Source organism: Danio rerio, chromosome 7 (assembly GCF_052040795.2).
Source record: "Danio rerio strain M-AB ecotype USA chromosome 7, GRCz13ab, whole genome shotgun sequence".
Lineage (NCBI taxonomy): Eukaryota > Metazoa > Chordata > Actinopteri > Cypriniformes > Danionidae > Danio > Danio rerio.
In genome coordinates, this window is record NC_141027.1 from 57,728,307 (window position 1) to 57,749,410 (window position 21,104).

The window sequence follows — 21,104 nt, forward strand, 5'->3', positions numbered from 1 at the left end:
GTGAGGTACAAGGAATACCTACTGCGCCACTGCTTTGCCCTAGGAATCATCAATTGAGCATAAATATGCACCCAGTGGCCTTTGTAGGTATAACAGCTCACAAAAAAGGCAAGTTCGGACAATGTTTTTGTTCAATTGTAAATAAAAGCTGAGAAATACTTTTTTCCCACTATGATGCCTCTTGTATCGGCATCTTATTATCTTTTGGAAGAATCCTGTATCATTTTCTGTCAATAAAAACTTGCTAGTTGAATTAAAGTAACTTTAAGTCAGAATTTGCCAGGGATAAGGGATAACAATCAAAGCAAACATTAAGACATTAATAATAATGATACAGTAAACCTCAAACTCTGTTAACAAAACTAATTATGGTAATCAAATCAGAGCTTTCAGGTAAAGGAGCCAGCCATCATTATTTAAATACACACTGCAACAATACAAATTGTGAAGCTGAGTGACTGCATTAACACTATGCTAAGAAATCTTTCACATACTAGTGGCTGGGATGCACAATAAAAGAAACCAAAAAGCCACTCCTGTAACATCCGTACATCATTTTTAATTTACAATCTCCTCACTGCTGCTATACGGCACAAATTTTTGTGTGTATTGTTATTCTGACCTGAGGTGGCGATGACGCAAACCAAATTTCACACATGAAAAGTTTGTAATTAGTTTACCATACTAATTACCGTACTACCGTACTTAGTCTAATTACTAAAGGTAATTAGTCTACCATTTTTACTGAAATGTGTATATTCTACACAATGTGTGACATAGATTGGTTAGTTCTACTTACATGAATTACGGTGCGCTCACAGCATTCTGGAGAGTTTCGGTGTTTTCAACTCGGTGCTTCTGGAAAATACAAGTGTATCACGTGCGCACTGCTTGGACACCATGTGTGCGTCACTCCCTATTTGCGTGAGCCTTGACAATGGTGTTTGGTCAATAAATACAGATACTGTTTTATCACCCACCGCTAGTCAGAATAATATTGAGTACAATACTTCTGTCTTGTTATTCAGCTCAAGTCAGTTTGTTGTTAGTTTTGTCAGTGTTGAGGTTGCGAAATATCAACTATGCAACAAAGTTTTATGTGGAAACATAACACCTTAACTATTTTTAAGTCATAAATGTCAAAACCTGATTAGATTATATCAGTTTAGTCAGAAACCACACCTTAAGTTGGAGAAATGTGAACTGAAAAAACTCACCTAGGGGATTCATATGCCCAAAGCTATACAGTAGGTAGGCTAAGGGATACTTTTTTCAAAGAGGTAAACATATCTTGTACCATAAGCAGCATCTTGTTGAAGTTAAGCAGATAATTTGAAACTTATTCCAAGTCCATTACTGGATATTTATAGAAATACCATTACTATATTGAATAATTCAGCAGAGCTGAGGCTACTGGAGGAGCACATTAATAACCATAATATACACGAGCTTGATTTAAATGTGTCGTCTTTCTTCATAACATTTGATTTGACATAGTTTGGTCACTTTCGCAAGTGATTCTTATGTCAGCATTGCATAAGGCTGAATTTCTGAGCGCGGTTTTGCAGGTTTCTGGGTTACCCAAAGCCTTCCAGAGCTCCTGAAATCATTCTTGAATATTTTGAGACCCTTGGCTGCTCATTTCTCTTGCCTCTTCTGAACAGACACAAGACTCAGAATACAGTGCGCTGCCTGTTAAAGGAATAATTTTGGATCATGCTGTCGTTTGTAACAGAAAGTCATTTATAATTTTGAAAAATAATATTATTAAATAGGCATTCAGAAGCTAATAACTTTTATAAAAGCTCCATGCTAATTCATTAATAAACAAGTTCCTTAAAATGTAAGTTTTTTGAGCATTATTTTTTTAAACCATGGTGGGTTTTATGTAAATTCCATGTAAGTAGCTCTTATCAGTCATACTGAATAAACTAGAAAGTAGGGGTGTGCAATACATTCAAAACAATATAATGTGGTTACAATATTATACCCAAAAATATGATTTGGTTACACTTTATTTTTAAAGTGCCCTTGTTACACATGTTTCATTGTAATTACAATTATTATGCCTAATAGGATATATGCAGAGCTAGTTCTTTTTCCCATACTGATAAACTTACAGTAAACAGTTATCATTTTATTTATTTTTTATTTTTTATCATTTTATACGGTTCCTTTTACAGCATCGATGTTGTAATCTCATTAAAATATAATCAGTTAAATAGACGTTGGCATTAATTTAGTTGCTCAAGCATAAAACGAGATGACAAACCATTTACTCGCACGGGCCCGTCAGGATTAGCAGGCTAGCATAGAAGTTTCATTGAGTTTACTGGGATAAAATAAATGTTCATATTTTAAAGACATTAAAAAAAATTTAATTTAATGCAGTGCTTTTTGTACATTCTAAGACCCACTTTATATAAAATATAACTCAGCCAGTGGAGATTTTTAAAGAAAACCTTAAACGCGCAGATTTTGTAACGGCACACAGTACAGTTCACCGGAAGTGTTTGACCCAGGTTACTGACAAAATAAAAGTCTTTCCGTATACTTCTGCGTATACCCTATTACAACAAACCCTCAACCTAATTTGCATTCTAGCTTTAACCATATAGTAAGTACATGTGTTCGATGAAGAATACAGACTGTGGAGTGTATTTTTAACAGAAATATTCTGTAGATTGAATTTATGAATTTAAAATAATAAAAACAGTAGATTACTGGCAACCACTGCTGCCGGTGTTTTTCCGTAAAACAAGAAAGAAAGAAAAAAAAACAGCAAAACGTTATTTTGTCTCTTTATTGTGGAGGATAGTAGCCTCTGTGTTCAAGTCCAAGATGAACTGAGAATATCTAATGTTGTGCTGCATCCTATGTTTAAATGTAACTGTGTAATTCCCAATACAGTAAAAATCTGTTTGCTAATTGCAGTCACACATGAACACATTATTGCATTTAATGACTTTACATTTGTGTCCACTAAACTACGATTTTGTGAACTGAACATTGTATCATTCATTCATTCATTTACTTGTCAGCTTAGTCCTTTAATTAATCTGGGGTCACCACAGCGGAATGAACCGCCAACTTATGCAGCAAGTTTTTTGCACAGTGGATGCCCTTCCAGCCAGATCCATCTCTGGGAAACATCCACACACACATTCACTCACACACCCTTATACAGTACGGACAAATTGAGCTTACCCAATTCACCTATACTGCATGTCATTGGACTTTAGGGGAAACCCGTGCATCCGGAGGAAACCCACGCGAACGCAGGGAGAACATGCAAACTCCACACAAAAACACCAACTGAGCCGAGGCTCAACCAGGGAACTAGCGACCTTCTTGCGGTGAGGCGACAGCACTACTTACTGTGCCACTGCTTCGCCCAACATTGTATCAGTTCATGAAATATGATTATTTTCCCTAAATTTAAACAGTTCTATAAAACTTCTGTATATTTATAGAAAAATTCTGGCAACCACAGCTGCTGGTATTTTTCCATGAATTTAACAGATAGTTTACACTATTAGGGCTCTATTTTGACGATCCATGCACAAAGCGCAGGGCGCAAATGATTTCAGGGCATGTCAGAATCCACTTTTGCTAATATAAGGATGGAAAAATCCGCTTTGCGCCGTGGCGGATGGTCTAAAAGTGTTGAGTTTATTTTCTTAATGAGTTATAGGTGTATTCTGAGAATAAACCAATTAGAGTCTCATCTCCCATTCCCTTTATGAGGCAGTTGCGTCACGCCATTAGCGCATTTGCTATTTACATGACGTAAAGTAAGTGGAAGTGGAAAAACTGAGCATTTCACTTGCAAGAAACAGTTAAACAGAGCATCTACAGCACAAGATTGAGAGATAAGGCATCTCATAATCTTGTTTCACTTTTGCTCTCGTGGATAGGTAAACCTTGTACACACAGACATCAATTAGCCTATAAATAATTAATTTTTTTGTTCAGCGCAAATATTTGTTTCAAAACTGTTTCTAAATTTAGTTCTAATTTCCAGCAAACGAATAAATGAACAATAATAACAAAGTGTGTTCAAAAACCTGAGTTATATCCTAATACACATGCTGTGCCCCATATGGTCTAAATCCTGACAGGTGGGCAAATCTAAGCTTGTTTTTAATAAAACAAATATAAATATGCATATAATAAATGATACTGCTAATAATGATAACATTATACAAAAGCAAATTGAATGAACTGAAAAAGCCTCCGAGATGAAGAAAGTATGAAGGCAGTGGTTTTTAAATTCATGTGGGCTAGAATATTGTATGTTTTGTAATATTTTAATCCTTTATATTTAAATCCTATATATATATCCTTAATATTTTATATATTTTTCATATGTTAAGATATTTGCGTATTGCTCTACATTTTTTGTGTATTAAGCAGTGTATAAGCGAGGCGCACTTTGTGCCAGACAATAGACCGCCTTTGTTCTAGTCTAAAGAACAGACTGTTATAGTTTCTCAAAATAGCACCTATAGGCGCACATATGAGTGCAAATGCATTTGCTATTTAAACACCTCAAAACGACGCTTTCGCCGAACTGAAAGTAGCAAATAACAATTGTATTGCGCCACATTGCGCCGGGTGTATGATAAGGCCGTTTGAGTTTGCTAATTAAAGAGCCCATATTATGGGTTTTTGAAAATTCCCCTCCATGTAGTGTGTAACACAGCTCTAAGTGAAGTGAAGTATCCAGCTAAGGCTTAAATCTGTAAGAATACAGTGTTTAAAACTGTTGATTCATCTATAAAAGAGTCGAATCATAGTGCTTCAAACGAGTCGCCTTGATACCGACTCATTAGGTGTTTCGCCATGACGTACGAACGAAACTAAGTTTTTCACGTGCACGCGCAAACCCGGGAGATTTCAAACCTGAGGCCCCGCCCTCTGACGCAGTAACCCAGACACACACACACACACACCCACAAACACACGCACACCCACAAACACAAGTCACACTGCAGATGGATATATTGAGTCTCTACCCAAAGATGAAACATCAGCATTATAACCAAGCAGTTGGAAACTTCTGGAAGCTACATGCTACAAAGAATACTTCATCTGAGTTTGTTAAAGGAAGGATCAGTAAAGAGTAACTGATGGACGTCAGGATGGGTTTCTTCCTACATTTCTCAAGTGTAAGTACGTGCGGTTAAAGTTGTTGCCTCGTTTACTCTAGCTTGCAAATGTATTTAGTTGTGATTTGTTACTTGTAACCGCGTGTACTGTATCAGGTTAACTGGATATATTATCTTATCGCGTGCAAAGTCACGTTAAAAACGCGACGCGTGCTGTTTGTTTATGGAGCTCCGTGCTAGAGTTCTGCTCCCGCGATTTATTCGGAAATGTATTCCCGCGCCGCAGAAATCTGGCGCGGGGAGAGAGAGAGAGAGAGAGAGAGCGAGAGAGAGAGCGAACGAACGAACGAGCTCTGTGTACTTTGTGCTGTGTGTGTACAGACAGCTTGGCTGTCTGGACTGTATACTGGGTGATATTTGGTTGTGTTCTCCGCTCTAGCGGGACCGGGCGCGGCGGGCAGAAAACGGAGCGGGTTCTCAGGCTAAAACCTGGCGGGTGCGGGCTGAAGCGGGAGCGTTGTCATCCGGAGGTGTGTGTGGTATGGCGAGTACACGACTGTCTCCTTCGTTCGGTTAACCGTGGCACTATCCACTCGCCATAGTGTGGCAGCTAAAGTCCACGCCTACACTATCGAGCGTGTATGAACTGTGATTACTTTTTAAATTGCTGATTAGCTATTGGCCATTTCCCTCTCTGACTGAAGGCAGTCGACCAATCGCGACAGACTGTCATCGGTCCAATCAGCGCAGATTAGCTCCGCGCTAAGGAGGGGTTTGGGAACAAATGAATCACTGGACGATTCATACAGGAGTCGCTGGGATAATTAGATAAAAATAAATGCAGATTATAAGACCATGAAAGTGTTTTTTGACCTTGCATGCATATTAGACTGTTGTTGGAGACCCTTACAACCAAGATATGACCTTATTTCATGTATAATATGGGCTCTTTAACACTCACTCAGTGTTGATAATGTTAACTCTTTCAAAAGTGTTATTTAACACTTTTATAGTGGTTCCCATATAAATTCTGAGGGAGTGTTATAAGATAAATAAATGTACTATCTAAAATTTGCAGTGTTGTTTATTAATGTACTTAATAAATACATTTTACATTCAAACAAGAACACATTACATTCAACCAAATATTTTTATGCTCATGAAAACAAGAACATTTTGGTGAGTCTGTTTTATTTCTGCCATCTGCGCTGGTTTAGATAAATAAAGATGATGCTTGTCATGGTTGTAGGTGTGTGCGGACTTCTGGTTGTTTCTGTGGTCACATGGTTATGTTTTGTTTTCTCACGTGTGTTTTGTTGTTGCGTGTCAGTGTTGTTTTGGTCATGTGGGTTATTGCTTGTCAATAAGCTGTGCTGATTAGCTAGCCAGCTGTGGCTTGTTATCACGGCTATATTTAACGATCTTTTGTTTCTCTGTCAGTTCGTCCTTGTTAGTTACATTACTCTGTGTTTTGTCAGGATTCATGTGGACTTCTCTAGACTTCTGATCTGTTGTCTGGTTCATGGTCTGACTTTTCGTCGACTATGCCTTGTTACGTTTTCTGTTTTCTCTCTTGTATAATTTGGACTATTTGCACTATTATTGTTATAAGTTTCACTTGCAACTTTGATCCTTCTCTATTGTTTTATTGCTATTTGAAGAGAGTGACATTGCTAAAGTTGCTGAATAATTTGCAGTTTAAATGGGGAAAAAAAGTGACAGACTTTTTAAATGTTCACAGAGGTCAATTCAAGTTTGAATTAGTGTTTAGCTTTTGATTTATTGGAACCATTTTGGTTGGTGAAACAGAAAACGAAAATACCTAATTAAAAACATACATGTATAATTTGTTGCTTTGATAACTTGTATTATAGGAGCATTTAAACTGCATACTATGGAGTAAATGCTTGTTTAACTTTTTAGAAAGTCTGTGAAATACCTGATAATACCAGCTTGCATGTGGATCTATAGTTAATTAACCATGTGGATGGATAACAATATCCTTTTGAGCCTATCAGTAGGCACAAAAGGCCACTACTGGCTCATATCTATCAGCTGAAAACCCCTGATAACGCCGATTCAATTAAGTGCTAACATTCGTAGCGGCTGAACTATCTGAAATGTTGTTTTGGTCATCTAAAGTGATTATAAGTGAATCTCTCACCTAAAGATTTTATAATGCGGTAAGTCCTCTATTTTTGTAATCACATGACCTGTGAAAACAAAATCACATGACTTTTCAATGCACATACTGGAATTTAGTTGCTAAATGTGTTTTTATTGTGGTTTATGCACATACTTTCTTACTGAACAAAAATCTCAAAAAGGTCTCAAAATTTGGATATTTTGTGAAATAAAATTTTAGATGAACAACATCACATGACACCATGTCATTATTTATTTAACCAAAATAAAGTTAAGGTAGAAAAAGCTGTGGTTGACAAACAGACTGGAAAATTGTCACCGTACCTTGCATTCTAACTCTCTCCTAAAGTTCTATGTAACAGATTACCTTTAGTTACCTGCTTATATTCTCAATCACGAAGTCACAGGTTATTTGAGCTAATTCGCTCCACCTGTTTCTCATCCCTTTTTTCCTATTTATAGCATGCCATTTCCCTTTGTGTTTGTCAGTGTGTTGTAGGTGGTGTGTGTGTATATCCTTCTGTTACTCACCCTATATTTGTGTCCAGGGCTGCCAGTGAACGAGTATTGCGTTATTTTGGACTATTTCCATGGCACTTTGTTTGCAAAGTCTTTGTTTGCAAAGACTTACTCCTTGCTAAACACTTTGTGTTCTGCATTTGAGTTCACTCCTTCTACCCGTGACAGGAATATACTGACCAAGCATGGACTCTGCAGAGGATATCAACATTCCCGGAGCGCTCGCCCAACAGGGCGCATTACTGGGTCGACAACAGGAGGAGATTGCTGCCTCCCACCAAGAGTTTGCGGAGGTGTCCCGACAGCTGGTTGCGCTCACCGAGCGCCTCAATCAGCTACATCCCGCTCTCCCGAACACTCCAGTGGCTTGCCTGGATCCCACGCCGGAAGAGGGGATAACTACTCCATGACAGGCTGAACCCTGGCTCAATCTACCTGCCGCTTACTCTGGTGAGCCCGACTCTTGTTGATCGTTTCTGTCCCAGTGTTCCCTCACATTCTTTCTCCAGCCATCTTGTTTTCCCACAAAGACTTCCAAGGTGGCCTTCACGATAACTCTCCTGATTGGCCGGGTCAGAGAATGGGGAACGGCTATGTGGGACAACAAAGATGCGTGCTGTAATTCATTCAAGGCCTTCTCTGACGAACTGAAGAAGGTGTTTGACCACTCCCCGCTGCAGACAGAAGCGGCGAGGGCACTAACGGCACTTCAACAAGCAGAGTGCTCGATGGCGAATTATTCCAACGAGTTCCGCACCCTGGTGGCAAGCAATGGTCGGAATGCCAAAGCTCAATGGGACCAGTTCCTTTACGGCCTGGCTGAGTATATGAAGGACAAGATTTTCTCGCTTGAGCTGCCATCCACTCACAATGGACTCATCGATCTCGCCATCCGGGTTGACAACGGGATCACTTTCAGAGGGCGTCATTGCAAAGGGCGGAGTTGACGAGTTTTCACCCAGGAACACCGGTGTGCTTGATGTGCTCGTGCCACAACAGTCTGGGTTCTCAGAAGAGCAGCCAATGCAAAAACGCATCTCCATGCGATTTGCTTCCGCATCTCTAAACATCTCTGCCTCTACTGCAGGGAGTCGGGGCATCAGGTGGCCCTATTAGAGAGCGGCGTAAACCAGTTAAGGGCAGTTTGACGGTGAGCGCCACGAATATACGTGCACTGTCTGGGGGCCGGGCGTCTCTCCAAGCCTGGATAAAAGTTAAGGGTTCCATTAAACAGGTGTCTGCTCTAATCGATTCAGGAGCTGAAAGGGACTTTATAGACTTAGACTTAGCCAAGCGGCTGGGTATTTCTATGATCGTCCTGGATAGCCCCATTTCAGCTGGTTGCTGATTGGCCCAACGGATTCTCTTAATGGTCCTCGTCGAACGACAGAATACACCCTTGCGCTTTCTTTTCCCATCAATTAACAACTTTGGAATGAAATTACAACATCGGGAACAGGGAGTTACTGGCTGTCAGGTTGACATTGGGTAAGTGGCATCCCTGGCTAGAAGGGTTGGGGTTCCTTTCGTGGTCTGGAGTGACCATAAAAACCTAAAATACATTAGATCAGCCAAACGTCTTTATTCTCGTCAGGCTCGTACTATTTTTTGGCTGGTTTGATTTTCATATCTCTTATCGCGAGGGAATGGTAAAGCCAATGCCACATCATGTCTAAGTGAGGGTGAGACCAGACCCGCCCTTCCGGTTGCTGTCCTGCCACCTGAACGTGTGGTTGCAGGGGTAACCTGGGGGTAGAGTCTGTGGTCCATAAGGCACTTCGTACCATTGCCACGCCCAACAAATGTCCCAGCAATCTGCTATACGTGCCTGAGTCTATCCGCACCAAGGTTTTACAGTGGGTTCACTCGTCTAAGCTAGCCTGCCACCCAGGAGCAGATTGCACCACTGGGTTGATCAAGCAACGGTTCTGGTGGCCATCAATGGTGCAGGACACTCGTTAGTTTGTATTGGCTTTTCCGTTCTGTGCAGTAGCTAAAAGCTCTAATTGACCCCCAGCAGGGTTTCTCCGGCCACTGCCCATCCCTTCGCAACCCTGGTCACACATAGGGATGGTCTTTGTCACTAGGTTACCCCCATCCAGTGTCAACACAGTAGTCCTCACTGTGGTGGACAGATTTTTGAAGGCGGCATACTTTATTCCTCCCTCAAATTACCTTCAGCGAGGAAGACAGCAGCCATTGTCTTGGACCACTTCTTCCGTATTCATGGCCTGGCATGGAATACATGGCCATGACGTGGTTTCAGACAGGGGTTCCCAATTTGTGTCTAAGTTTTGGGCAAAATTCTGAAGACAGCTGGGGGTAACCACTAGCCTTTCTTGAGGGTACCATCCACAGACTAACGGCCAGGTCGAGCGAGCTAATCAGGAACTGGAGAGGGTCCTGTGCTGTGTTGCGTCTGAGTAACCGTCTTTTTGGTCTTCCAGATTAACCATGGTCAGATATGCACATAACTCCGGGTTTGTCTCCCTTCCAGTGCTGCTTAGGCTATTAGCCCCCTCTATTCCCTTCCCAAGAACCATATGCCATTGTTCCCTTCGCCCATGCATTCATTCAGAGATGTCTCCAAACATGGAGAATTGCCTGAAATGCCCTTATCCCGACTGGTAATAGAAACACGGCGTCTGTGGATCGCCACTGTTCCATGCCCCCTCTTTACGTGTGTGGTCAGAAAGTCTGGTTGTCTTCCAAGGATATTGCTCTCGGACTTTCCTCACGTAAATTGGGACCTAAATTCACCATTGTCAAGGTGCTCAGTACAGTGTTAATCCGACTCAAATTAAGCCTTCAGTTTTATTCACCCGGTTTTCCATGTGTCTAAGATCAAACTCGTTCTTCCCTCCCCCCTACAGCCTTTAACCCATGCTCCTCCACATCCCAGACTCGTTGAGGATGCACTTACATACACAGTGCGCCGGCTACTGGACGAGAGGAGGAGAGGCAGAAGTTATCAGTATCTGGTAGACTGGAAGGGGTATGGTCCAAAGGAGAGGTGTTGGATCCCAGCTCAGGACATTCAGGATGGCTCTTTCATTGATCAGTTTTATCAGACCCATGGTGAGTCTTCAGGGAATGCCAGGGGGCATTCTTGAGGGAGGAGGTTCTGTCACCGTACCTTGTTTTCTCACTCTCTCCTCCAGTTTTATGTCACAGATTACCTTCAGTTACCTGCTTTTATACTCAGTCATGAAGTCACAGGTTATTTGAACTAATTCGCTCCACCTATTTCTCATCCCTTTTTTCCTATTTATAGCACGTCATTTCCCTTTGTGTTTGTCAGTGTGTTGGTGTTGATGTGTGTGTATATCCTTCTGTTACTCACCCCATATTTTTGTCCAGGTCTGCCAGTGAACGAATATCCCGTTATTTTGGACTGTTTCCACGGCACTTTCCCGGCACTCACCCGACTGGGTTTTCTTTATTTGCAAAAACTTACTCCTCAATAAATTCTGTGTTCTGCATTTGAGTTCACTCCTTCTTCTACCCATGACAGAAAATAAATTTAAACAGTACTTCATCCAATTAAAAGTGTATCTTTCATTTCAGTTGAATATGATTTGTTTTTTTTTAAGTCATACATTTTAAGTTCAAAACATTGTGAGATATAAATATTTTTGATTAGAGCTCAACTGAGAAAAATTAGTTTTGACCAATGTAACATTTTAAGGTTATTTACACAGGCCAGTGAACGAGTATTAATCAGAAGTTTGATGAGCTTTGTACTTTCATGGACTTATTGTTTAAGGCAAATGATTTTTTTTTTCCATTGGCTCAAGCGGTCAAATTACGATGTGTAACTCTCATTAATTTTTGTTTAGTTGGATAAATGAACATTTTATGGAAATTGCTGTTTTGATTATAGCTATTGACCTTATTCTTCGCATACAGTACAAGCAGGTGCAGCCATTTGAATCGTTTTGGCTTTCGGTTTCATTCATTTCCATTCATTTTTAGACGTTAAAAATGGCTCGTTCGGCTGCTTGATGTTGCAAACTGATATTTGCTTATTATACTGTATTATTTTGATTTGTCTGTATTGTCATGCAAACACTTTGTAATGTGATAGGGGCACTGATAAGAAAGTACAGATCCAAATGTAGGATTTATTATGATAATAGTCAGGCAAGCAATGGTCAACACAGAAACAAACAGATATATACGGGCATTCCAGAGTCGTGGTTAATAAACAGGCAAATGGTCAAAAGGCAGGCAGCAGACAACGTAAATCAACAAACCAGCAAAGGAAACGGGTCATGATGCTCACAATACTGCTTAATAGGACAACTTGAGTTTGGCTGTTTCTAAATTCCAAGAATGCAGAGAACAGACTTGCGTTTTGTGGAGACCAGTCTTGCCAGGTGTCCTCGGAAGAAAGAACTCTAGAGACCACGAGAACAGAGGACGCGTTCTGTGAGAAATGAGATGCTGCATTCTTCCTGATGGTCATGTGAACTTCACGGGTTTTAATAGTAAATAATTGAAACATTAGAGCATTCATAGGACTTATTGTTTTTCCCCTTTTTAATATATATACCATGCATAAAGACTTTACAAATATTCGTTGCACAATATAAATAAAACAGATTTTAATATGAATTTCAGCAAACAAACACCCTTAATGTATTTATTACCCATAATCCTTTATGGTGATGTTTATATTCACCATCTCATTTAAGGAAACTCATGAGATAAATAAGACATTTCTCTAAACTTTAATAATAAATCTAAATAAAATGCTGCACTTCCCATCTCCATTCGCAATGACTTCTGGGACATCTAGCGCGAGTTCAGTGCTTAAGTTTGCATCTGTGTCCTTGAAATCAAGAACACATGCGGGAAGTTTCACGCGCCCTCTGTTTTTGCGGTCTTGAGTATTGGAACTGAACTTTGGCAGCTGATGATGACGTTACACGAAAAAACATGTTGAGAAACAGCCTGTGTCTGTTCTGCTTTTAAAGTCCATGTAATCATTTCTGAACAGCTTCAGCTGTGTGTCTTAGCAATCAGTGGACAACCAGAACAGGTGTGAGTGTGTGGTGCATGACTGGTTCTGTAGTCCATGTAAAAGCAGATTTGTAGTTCTTTAAAGATCTGTGTTTTTACCAGTGATCTGCAAGGATTAGATCACTAATCTAATATCTTCTTTTTTAGAACAAAAAGAGCAAATCTTTAACAATAGAAATACGCTTTGTACCAGGTTATATAAAATTGTTCTCATGGAGTAGAAAATATTGTTTAAGGCAAATGATTTACTTTTCGTTGGGGAAAGGGATCAAATTTAGATTTTTAATTGTATGAATGTAATTTTTTTTTTCCAGTGTAGGAAACCATATGATTCAGATGCTTGTAGATGCACTTTAGACAGTCATGACTTAAAAATAATCATCTTCTGTATGACCACATATGTCTCACAGATCATTCTGGAGGAGTTTTTTGCACAGCTCTCATCACAGCGTTTTAGTCAAGATGATTTTCTTTTTCAGCTGTTTGCTAGTGTGCTTGGGACCATTGTCTTGTTGCATGACCCAATTTTGCTTAATCTTTAGCTGTGGGATGGGCATTGTGTTCACACACACACACACACACACACACACACACACACACACACACACACACACACACACACACACACACTTCTAAAATGTAAATATACCATGTGTCTTAAACAATACTGTCTAAAATATAATGTCTAGTCTCTTAATTCGACTGATGGCAGAGTGATGTGTGATGTTTCCGCAGGTGTTTTCCTCTTCTGCTGGACTCCTTTCTTTGTGGTTCACACCACTCGAGCTCTGTGTGAATCCTGCCACATCTCTTCAGACCTGATGAGCACAGTGACATGGCTGGGTTATGTGAACAGCGCTCTCAACCCAATTATCTACACCGTCTTCAACACCGAATTCAGGAAATTCTTCCGAGGATTTGTACCCCGCTGCTGCTGCTGACATCCACCATAAATGATGCTGAAGACTGTACTGATTTATAATGTTGTTATGATTTTGCCAATATTATGTCTATTTGTGCCTACAATGTACTGCGTCTATATTTTATATACTGTACAACAAATTTTCTTTTCAGTACAACAGATATTCTCAGTGGTGCCTGCTTGGAACATTTCTGCATTTTAAAACAACGCTATGCTGTTAAAATATGCCTCAGTCTGCATTTAGAATAAGTGCCCAATTAAAAGTTTAGGAGCTCTAGTATGTGGTTTACATCCATCCAAGATCAGAAAAACACAATTTTACCTTAAAATACATTGCAGGGGCGTCTTATATTCTCAGTGTCTGAAGGTGCTTTTTGTTTCCAAACCTGAGACATTTTCTCTTTTAGCTCAGTTCCTTGGGCACATATACAGCAGGGAAAACAAGTATTGAACACCTCACCATTTTTCTTAAAAAACATATTTCTAAAGGTGACTTGACATTTTCACCGGATGTTGGTAACAACCAAAGTAAGCCATATATGCAAAGAAAACAAATCTAATTAGTTTACAAGTTAAGTTATGTGTAAGAAAAAAATTAAATGACAGAGGGAAACAGTATTAAACACACAAAAAAGGGAGGTGTAGAAAGGCAGGTAAAGCCCAGACAGCAGCTGAAATATCTCAGTAGTTATTCAGCAACCAAATTAGTTGCTTCAGTCCAACATCTACATTATCTGGATGATGAAGATGAAACCAGAGTGGACATTTTAGCAAGACAATGATCCAAAACACAGCCAAGGAAACTCTCAAATACTTTCAGAGAAAGAAAATCAAGCTGCACAATGGCCCTGGCAAACACCTGACTTGAATCCAATAGAAAATACAAATTAAAGACCAGATTTAATAGATGAGACAGAACCATCAAGATTTTTACACTCTGTTGAAGTTTGTGGAAAATCACACCCGAGAAATGCATGTGACTTCATTCTCCATTTAGGAGGCGTCTTTAAGCTGCCATCACCAAAAAAAGCCTTTTACTGTATATAAAGTATTAAATACGTTTTATTAGTTTATTTTTGTGGCGTTGCATTGTTCTAAATTTTCCAATTTGTTTAGTTTTGTTTTTGTTTGTATTGTTTGTTTGTATTTTACCAAAATTTGCTTTAATTCCATGTTAAAAGCTAATCTAGAAATATTATTCCCAGGGAAAAAAAAAACAAAAAAAAAACATGATGTGTTTAATACTTATTTCCCCGTTGTAGCCAAACCAAAAAACTATTCAGACAACTTCAAGTTGCTTCTATTATCAGTTTATTTGCTATTAAACTGTTACTCACGGTGAAACTGTCAGATCAAATTTGTCTTCATCATATGAGATAACTTTGATAGAGACATAAAGTATGTAATGAATTACAATCAAGCAAGAATTAAACAACTGCTAGTCAATTTTAGCCTCAGTGAACTTCTGTATCTCCCAACCCAGGCTCATTCTGAAAACGTAGCTCTATACACATATCTGGACAGCTCCAAATATGTCCCAGGAGCTACGTTTTTTTTTTTTTTGGAGTTTTTGTTTTCTCACATAAATCCACTAGAGGCCGCTATCGACTGACTGATTGGCTGACTGACCGATCAAGTGAATTCTGCTTCTGTAAACCCAACCAATTGTATTGATTGACCCGCCTACTCACTTCCCTTTTCAAATTGAGCCTTTGTTGGTATCTCCTGATGCTGTGATCCTCATGATCTGACCTTCAGTATTTTCCAGCTCCTTCACTTCCTGTTTGTTTTTAGTGCACTTCATGACAATTTTTTGTATTGCTTTATTTTGTTATCCTTAACCTTGTTCACACAGTAGTAGTAAAACAAATATCAAAAACAATTCCAACCAAGTTATTACATACACTTCATGATAATTGCTTTGCTAATATTTATCAGAATGAGTTTCGTGTTAACATGGACCAAAGATGTAAACATCTACGAAAATCATAATAGGGGCACTGACTGATGATATACTATATATGTTACAAAGCATTGCATATTTACAGTTTGGGCTGCTTTTTAAATGTCATGTTGAAATTAAAGACTACATTTTACAAACTTGTAGTAACTTGCCTTTAACGGACTGCATATTTTTATATAATTTTTTATTCTGATGAAAATTGAATTGCAAATGACTACATAAACAGAAAAGTGTGATGAAGGGAGGCACTGGATTCCCCAAATGAGGTTTGAAAAAAATGGGATTCCTTGATGTTCCAGTGAGTAAGAGCTTCTGTGGCTTGCAAAACATCATGAGAAAGTGTCTAATGAAGTGCCTTCAAAAGCCCCAAGGAATTTACCATACTTGGTTACTAGCCTTATTCTTTGAGCATATCATCTGTGTGCAGTGAAAAAAGGATCAGACACCTGGACAGAATTCCCACTTGTCTCTTTTCCCCCTCTCGTATTGAATTATAAATAAAATGTCTGCATGATCAAGTGCAGCTTCTCCAGCATGCCTGACACTGGCATTTCTTAGAGGATTAAGAGCAACCAAGACCTTAGTGAACATCTGTCTTTTCCAACTACAGGGACCCTTGTTCACCTGTATTTTCAAAAAAGGGTTCTTTTGTTAAGCATATGTATATTGATAGTAACACAGAAAACTAGAGCTAAGCTTTGATTTGGTGTCTGCCATCACTTAAAACTCAATCAGAACAACATGGAACTCCATTTCAGTTGACGGTTTAACGATAATTCCTTAATTAGAGAACAACCTATAGTTCAATCATTTTGGGGGTCATCGCATAGTGCTCACAAAAAGGTCAAAGAGCTATTTTTAAGCGTTTTGCATCTTCTGATGCCTAATTCCAGCAGGATAATGTGCCATGTAATGAAGCGAATCATCTCAAACTGGTTTCTTGAACATGACAATGAGTTCACTGTACTTAAATGGCCTCCACATTCACCAGATCTCAATCCAATAGAGCACCTTTGGGATGTAGGGGAATGGGAGATTGGCATCGTGGATGTGCAACTGACTAATCTACAATAGGTACTAAGGTGTACCTAATAAAGTGGCTGGTTATTGTATAGTATGAAGCACAGTGTTAAAAAAACTTAAAGATGCCATATAACAAAAATTTGGATATACCTATAGGCATAGCTGAATATTAAAAGTTCAGTTCATGACATCCTATCACAAAACACTGGTACGCTACACACTGGATCATTAATATGCAGGCTGCGTTTGATTTGTGCATTTCCAAGTGAGATTACAACGATAATTTGAATACTAAGTTATAGCCAGAACAGCAAAGTCTACTAAAGGAGGCCGAGCCTTCTCCTATATGACTTCAAGAAGTAAGACCTGGGAAGAGATGATGCCAACCATTAGCTGGATTTCCACTGTCGGGCCAGTGCGAATCAGGGCTTTTATCGGGCCGGACCAATCGCCCGGGAGCTTGAGCAGTGAGGTCGAAATCATGTCGCGTTTCCACTGTTGGGCTAGTGGGTCACGCAAACCCCGCCCCCAGAATGTCCCCCGAATCAAACGTCACTCAACCCCCCCACTTCAGCGGGAATCAGGCAGATAAAGCACACCATCACATCATCATGAAACCATTAAAATGAAGACAACTGAAACAAACAAACGACACGTTATAGTACAGCATTACATTATATGTCTATATGCACAGGCCTGTGTGTTCTCATTCATCATATTCATTTACTCGCCGACCGACTGTTGGCATTGTGTATGGAGTGGTCTCGCCACAAATGGAGGGACCCAGCACAGTGAACACACCTATCCATAATATAAAACCACAGAAATTCTCCATTAATAATGCAGTAGACAATGTATTTTATAACATCCTCGTTTAGATAGACGCTGTCAAACAACTAGTCCAAATGGTCCAGAGAGACCTGAAACATATACATTTTCCCTATAAAAATATATATGAAACTTACTAGGTGATTCCCCTTTATTTAAAGATGTTGCATATTATTCTGTGATCTTAGAGTAAAGGAAAGTGTTAAGTGTTTCAGGACATAAGAGTAAGTAATAAAATATAGCCTATATTTTGTGGCGCTCAGCAGCTTAATAAAGCTCTACATGTTTTAAAAATTTCATTTATAAATTTTATCACGTCATTTAAAACATAAACACTTGTTTGAGGACATAAAACACATTTTGCATTTGCAGTTTTCCCTGACACGTTTGTAAAGCAGCGCTGCAGGACTGTGTGACAGAAAAAAGGCAGCCTAGTTTCTGCTTTCACTCACCCAAAAATGCTCTGTTTGCATGAATTGATTAATACCATCATATCCAAATACTTTATAAATAATATTTCATTTGTTTTTAGAAAATATGTAAAATCTTTTTTTTTTCAGATAGGCCTTTGTAAAATGAAAGCTTAATATGGCTTAAAAACGGTTTGATCTATGTATTGTTTATAGGCTATACCTAAATTATTATAGTTAGCTTTTATTTGTTTTATATTGGTTTATTTATTTTACGTGATTTTATTATATCCAACATTTGTAATTACATAATTTCAATATAGCTTAGGCTATTTTATCAAGTGAACACAAAGTTTGTAAAGTTTTATGTCTTTCCGTTGTATTCATATTGCGTATTATCTCTAAAATAAATAAAAACAGAAGCCGCTCGCAGCATCAACAGAGCTGTGAAGGAAATGCTTTTCTGTTCTGTCTCACATTCACATACAGGCATCTAAACACGGACAAACTCACCTTTTAAACTTGACAAAAACTCTCGAAAACCTTTACTGTCTGCTGTGTCCTTAATATGGTGTGAAGATTATTATGCGTTATTGAAACATCAAGGAGGATGCAGCAAAGTCACTTATAAATTAAAACTTTATTATTTTATGCAACAGCCTTACATTAAAAATGGAAATATAATGGCAATTATACGCAAAAAGACCCCAGCCTATAAGGCTAGATGTTTTCTTTCCCTTGTTTATTTAATTGTTTGTTTGTTTGGCGCATGTACTCGTGTGTGTGTGATCAGAAAACTAGTGTCCGCCTCTCCTTTCACTGCGCCTCGAAGCCCCAGCTAGCCCTCTTTGGCCCAAGGTATTCGGCAGGTTGAAAAAGGCCGGCCGATAGGTCCAAGAAAGCCCCACTTTGGCCCGATTAGGCCTCGGAAGTGACAGTGGAAACGCGACTGGCCTTGGCTTACCCTGGCTCGCGCGCTTTAGGCGTGATAGTGGAAACGCAGCTATTGAGGATGTTGAGGACAACACAAGCACGCAATGCACAAATACACTTCTTTAAACATGTACACATAGACATATGCTATATACCTTTAGGTTAACTATGTTTCTATAATAACTTTTAATGTCAAATGCTATAAGCTACTAGTTGAAGTTTTTAGTAACTAAAAAAGTTAAGGTAACAAAAAAGCTTAACTTATCTGAATTCGATTGTAATGCAGTAATAAGTACCTTTTATATAGCTGCTTTGAAACAATAATTATTAAGAAAAGTGCTTTGAATTTATTAATTGTATTATTAATTGTAAAGTATTTATTAATTGTAGTAATTGTACAAATTTTTACGTTAAGCTTATATTAAACTTAGTACATATGTGGGACTATTATTTTGAAAATGGGAGATGCAGTTCTTAGCTAGCCGTCTTTTTACAATCCTCTGAATGCTAAATTAAGGATAAACTGATTTTGAATTTACCACCAACACAACAAGCATAAGGTCTGATTAACTTTTGTTGATTTATTTTTAATAATGTGAAATTTGCTGTGTATTTTTGTAATGAGGCAACAAACACATGTAGACTGCAGAGTATAAGAGTTTAATGCACATTTATGCATTGTGTCATATCACTGAGCTCTCACTGTCATTTTTCTGACAGGTTGACATTGATTCCTATCTGGGTTTTTGTATTGGCTAAGTTTCAAAGTAAAACTCTGTTTTTCCATTTTGTCAAGTACAATGATAATTTAGCCCACATTTTACCCACAACACAATTCAAGAGGAGAAACTTTTTTTGTTTTTCTTTGGTGGATTAATCATAGCTACTTAAAATAAACCTCTCTACTTCTTCAGACGAAAAAGATTTAACAAGGCATACCCAATTAGAAAAAAAATGTCAAATGAAGTATGATTATTTTGCACACGTTTATTTCAGACTACATCATGATGTGTGTGCAGAGGTGGGTAGAGTATCCAAAATCTGTACTCAAGTAAGAGTACTAGTACTTGCCGAAATGTTTACTCAAGTAAAAGTAAAAGTAACAATCTTAAAAGTTACTCGAGTAAGACTAAAAAGAACCTTATGAAAAAATTACTCAAGTAATTAGTTACTTGGTTACTTTTGATTATATATACTGCCTCTCTTTCAAGTTCAAAGCAAATTTTAATGCCAAAGAATTTTAGATATTCATATAGAATATGTAATATATTAACATCAACAAATTAATAAAATGAGTAGCAAATGAGAAATAAATGACAGAAAAGTTGATAAAAACAGACATTATCTCTAAAAGTTATCAGGATCGCAAGATTAAAACGTGCACTGTCAGCTAAATACAGGCCTAAAATAAATCTAGAAAGCAACTACTGTTCGCTGATATTTGTTCTTTTTTTCGAATAACGAACAGTTTTAACCGCGGAGAGATACCTTGATTTGCAGTATTTTCTAACATGTTAAAAGCGAGCAGCGGACACCAGCTGGCTGTAAAGACGGGCCGGCACAGGAAAACATGGCTGCCGGTGGAGGAGCGGCTGTGCCTACACTGCCCTCAGCAGCTGATTAAGACTGGATTGAGATGGACTTCCTTACTGAGTGCACTAAATACTCTGAGATCCGGGAGAAATTCTACCCGATAATACAACACATACAAAACAACTTTGAGTCCCTGTCGAACAGAAACTGCCCATCTTACTGGGGGAGTGTGTGTGCTGCTGTGTGTTCAACCAACAATGACCCGCTCCACTGTCTCCAACACACACATACTGGAACTCTTTATTTGTGGACTTACTTTTGATAATACTATCATTACTTTTATCCTGTTTAATATGTTATCATAAATCTATTTTTATTTTTATTATTCTTTTTTTATTTTTATTAATCAAATTTTTAATTTTATTTTCTTTATTATATGTTATATTCATATTTGTTTGCACTACTGCCCTTTTTGCAATGTTTTGTTTGTACGCAGCGACGCTGCACTGCTTTGGCAATACGAATGTACAGTTTTTTGTCATGCCAATAAAGAACCTAAAATGTGAAAAATGTTTAGCCTAGGCAACAAATAACAAATCACAGTCTAATAATAACATAAATGCCAGTTTCATTTTCATACAATATGTGTGGGTTTTGACAATATGTGTTTAATCAAGCTATAAAGATTAGCC

General features: G+C 38.5%; 3 protein-coding genes across 3 annotated transcripts in view; 1 reads left to right on the forward strand and 2 right to left on the reverse strand.

Annotated features, from left to right (window-relative positions):
* Positions 1-13,754, forward strand: part of drd4b (dopamine receptor D4b) — a 43,765-nt gene extending 30,011 nt beyond the window's left edge. The window contains exon 4 of the mRNA NM_001012618.1: positions 13,536-13,754. Within this exon, the coding sequence (NP_001012636.1) occupies positions 13,536-13,741 (206 nt within the window). The 3' untranslated portion in view covers positions 13,742-13,754. The remainder of the gene's footprint in view (positions 1-13,535) is intronic.
* The window catches only part of LOC147843209 (uncharacterized), a 527,423-nt gene that overhangs the window by 55,111 nt on the left and 451,208 nt on the right, over positions 1-21,104 (reverse strand). The window lies entirely within an intron of this gene.
* Positions 11,880-21,104, reverse strand: part of sirt3 (sirtuin 3) — a 41,810-nt gene continuing 32,585 nt past the window's right edge. Inside the window, exon 8 of the mRNA XM_087259533.1 lies at positions 11,880-13,618. Coding sequence (XP_087115659.1) covers positions 13,613-13,618 — 6 coding nt within the window. The 3' untranslated portion in view covers positions 11,880-13,612. The remainder of the gene's footprint in view (positions 13,619-21,104) is intronic.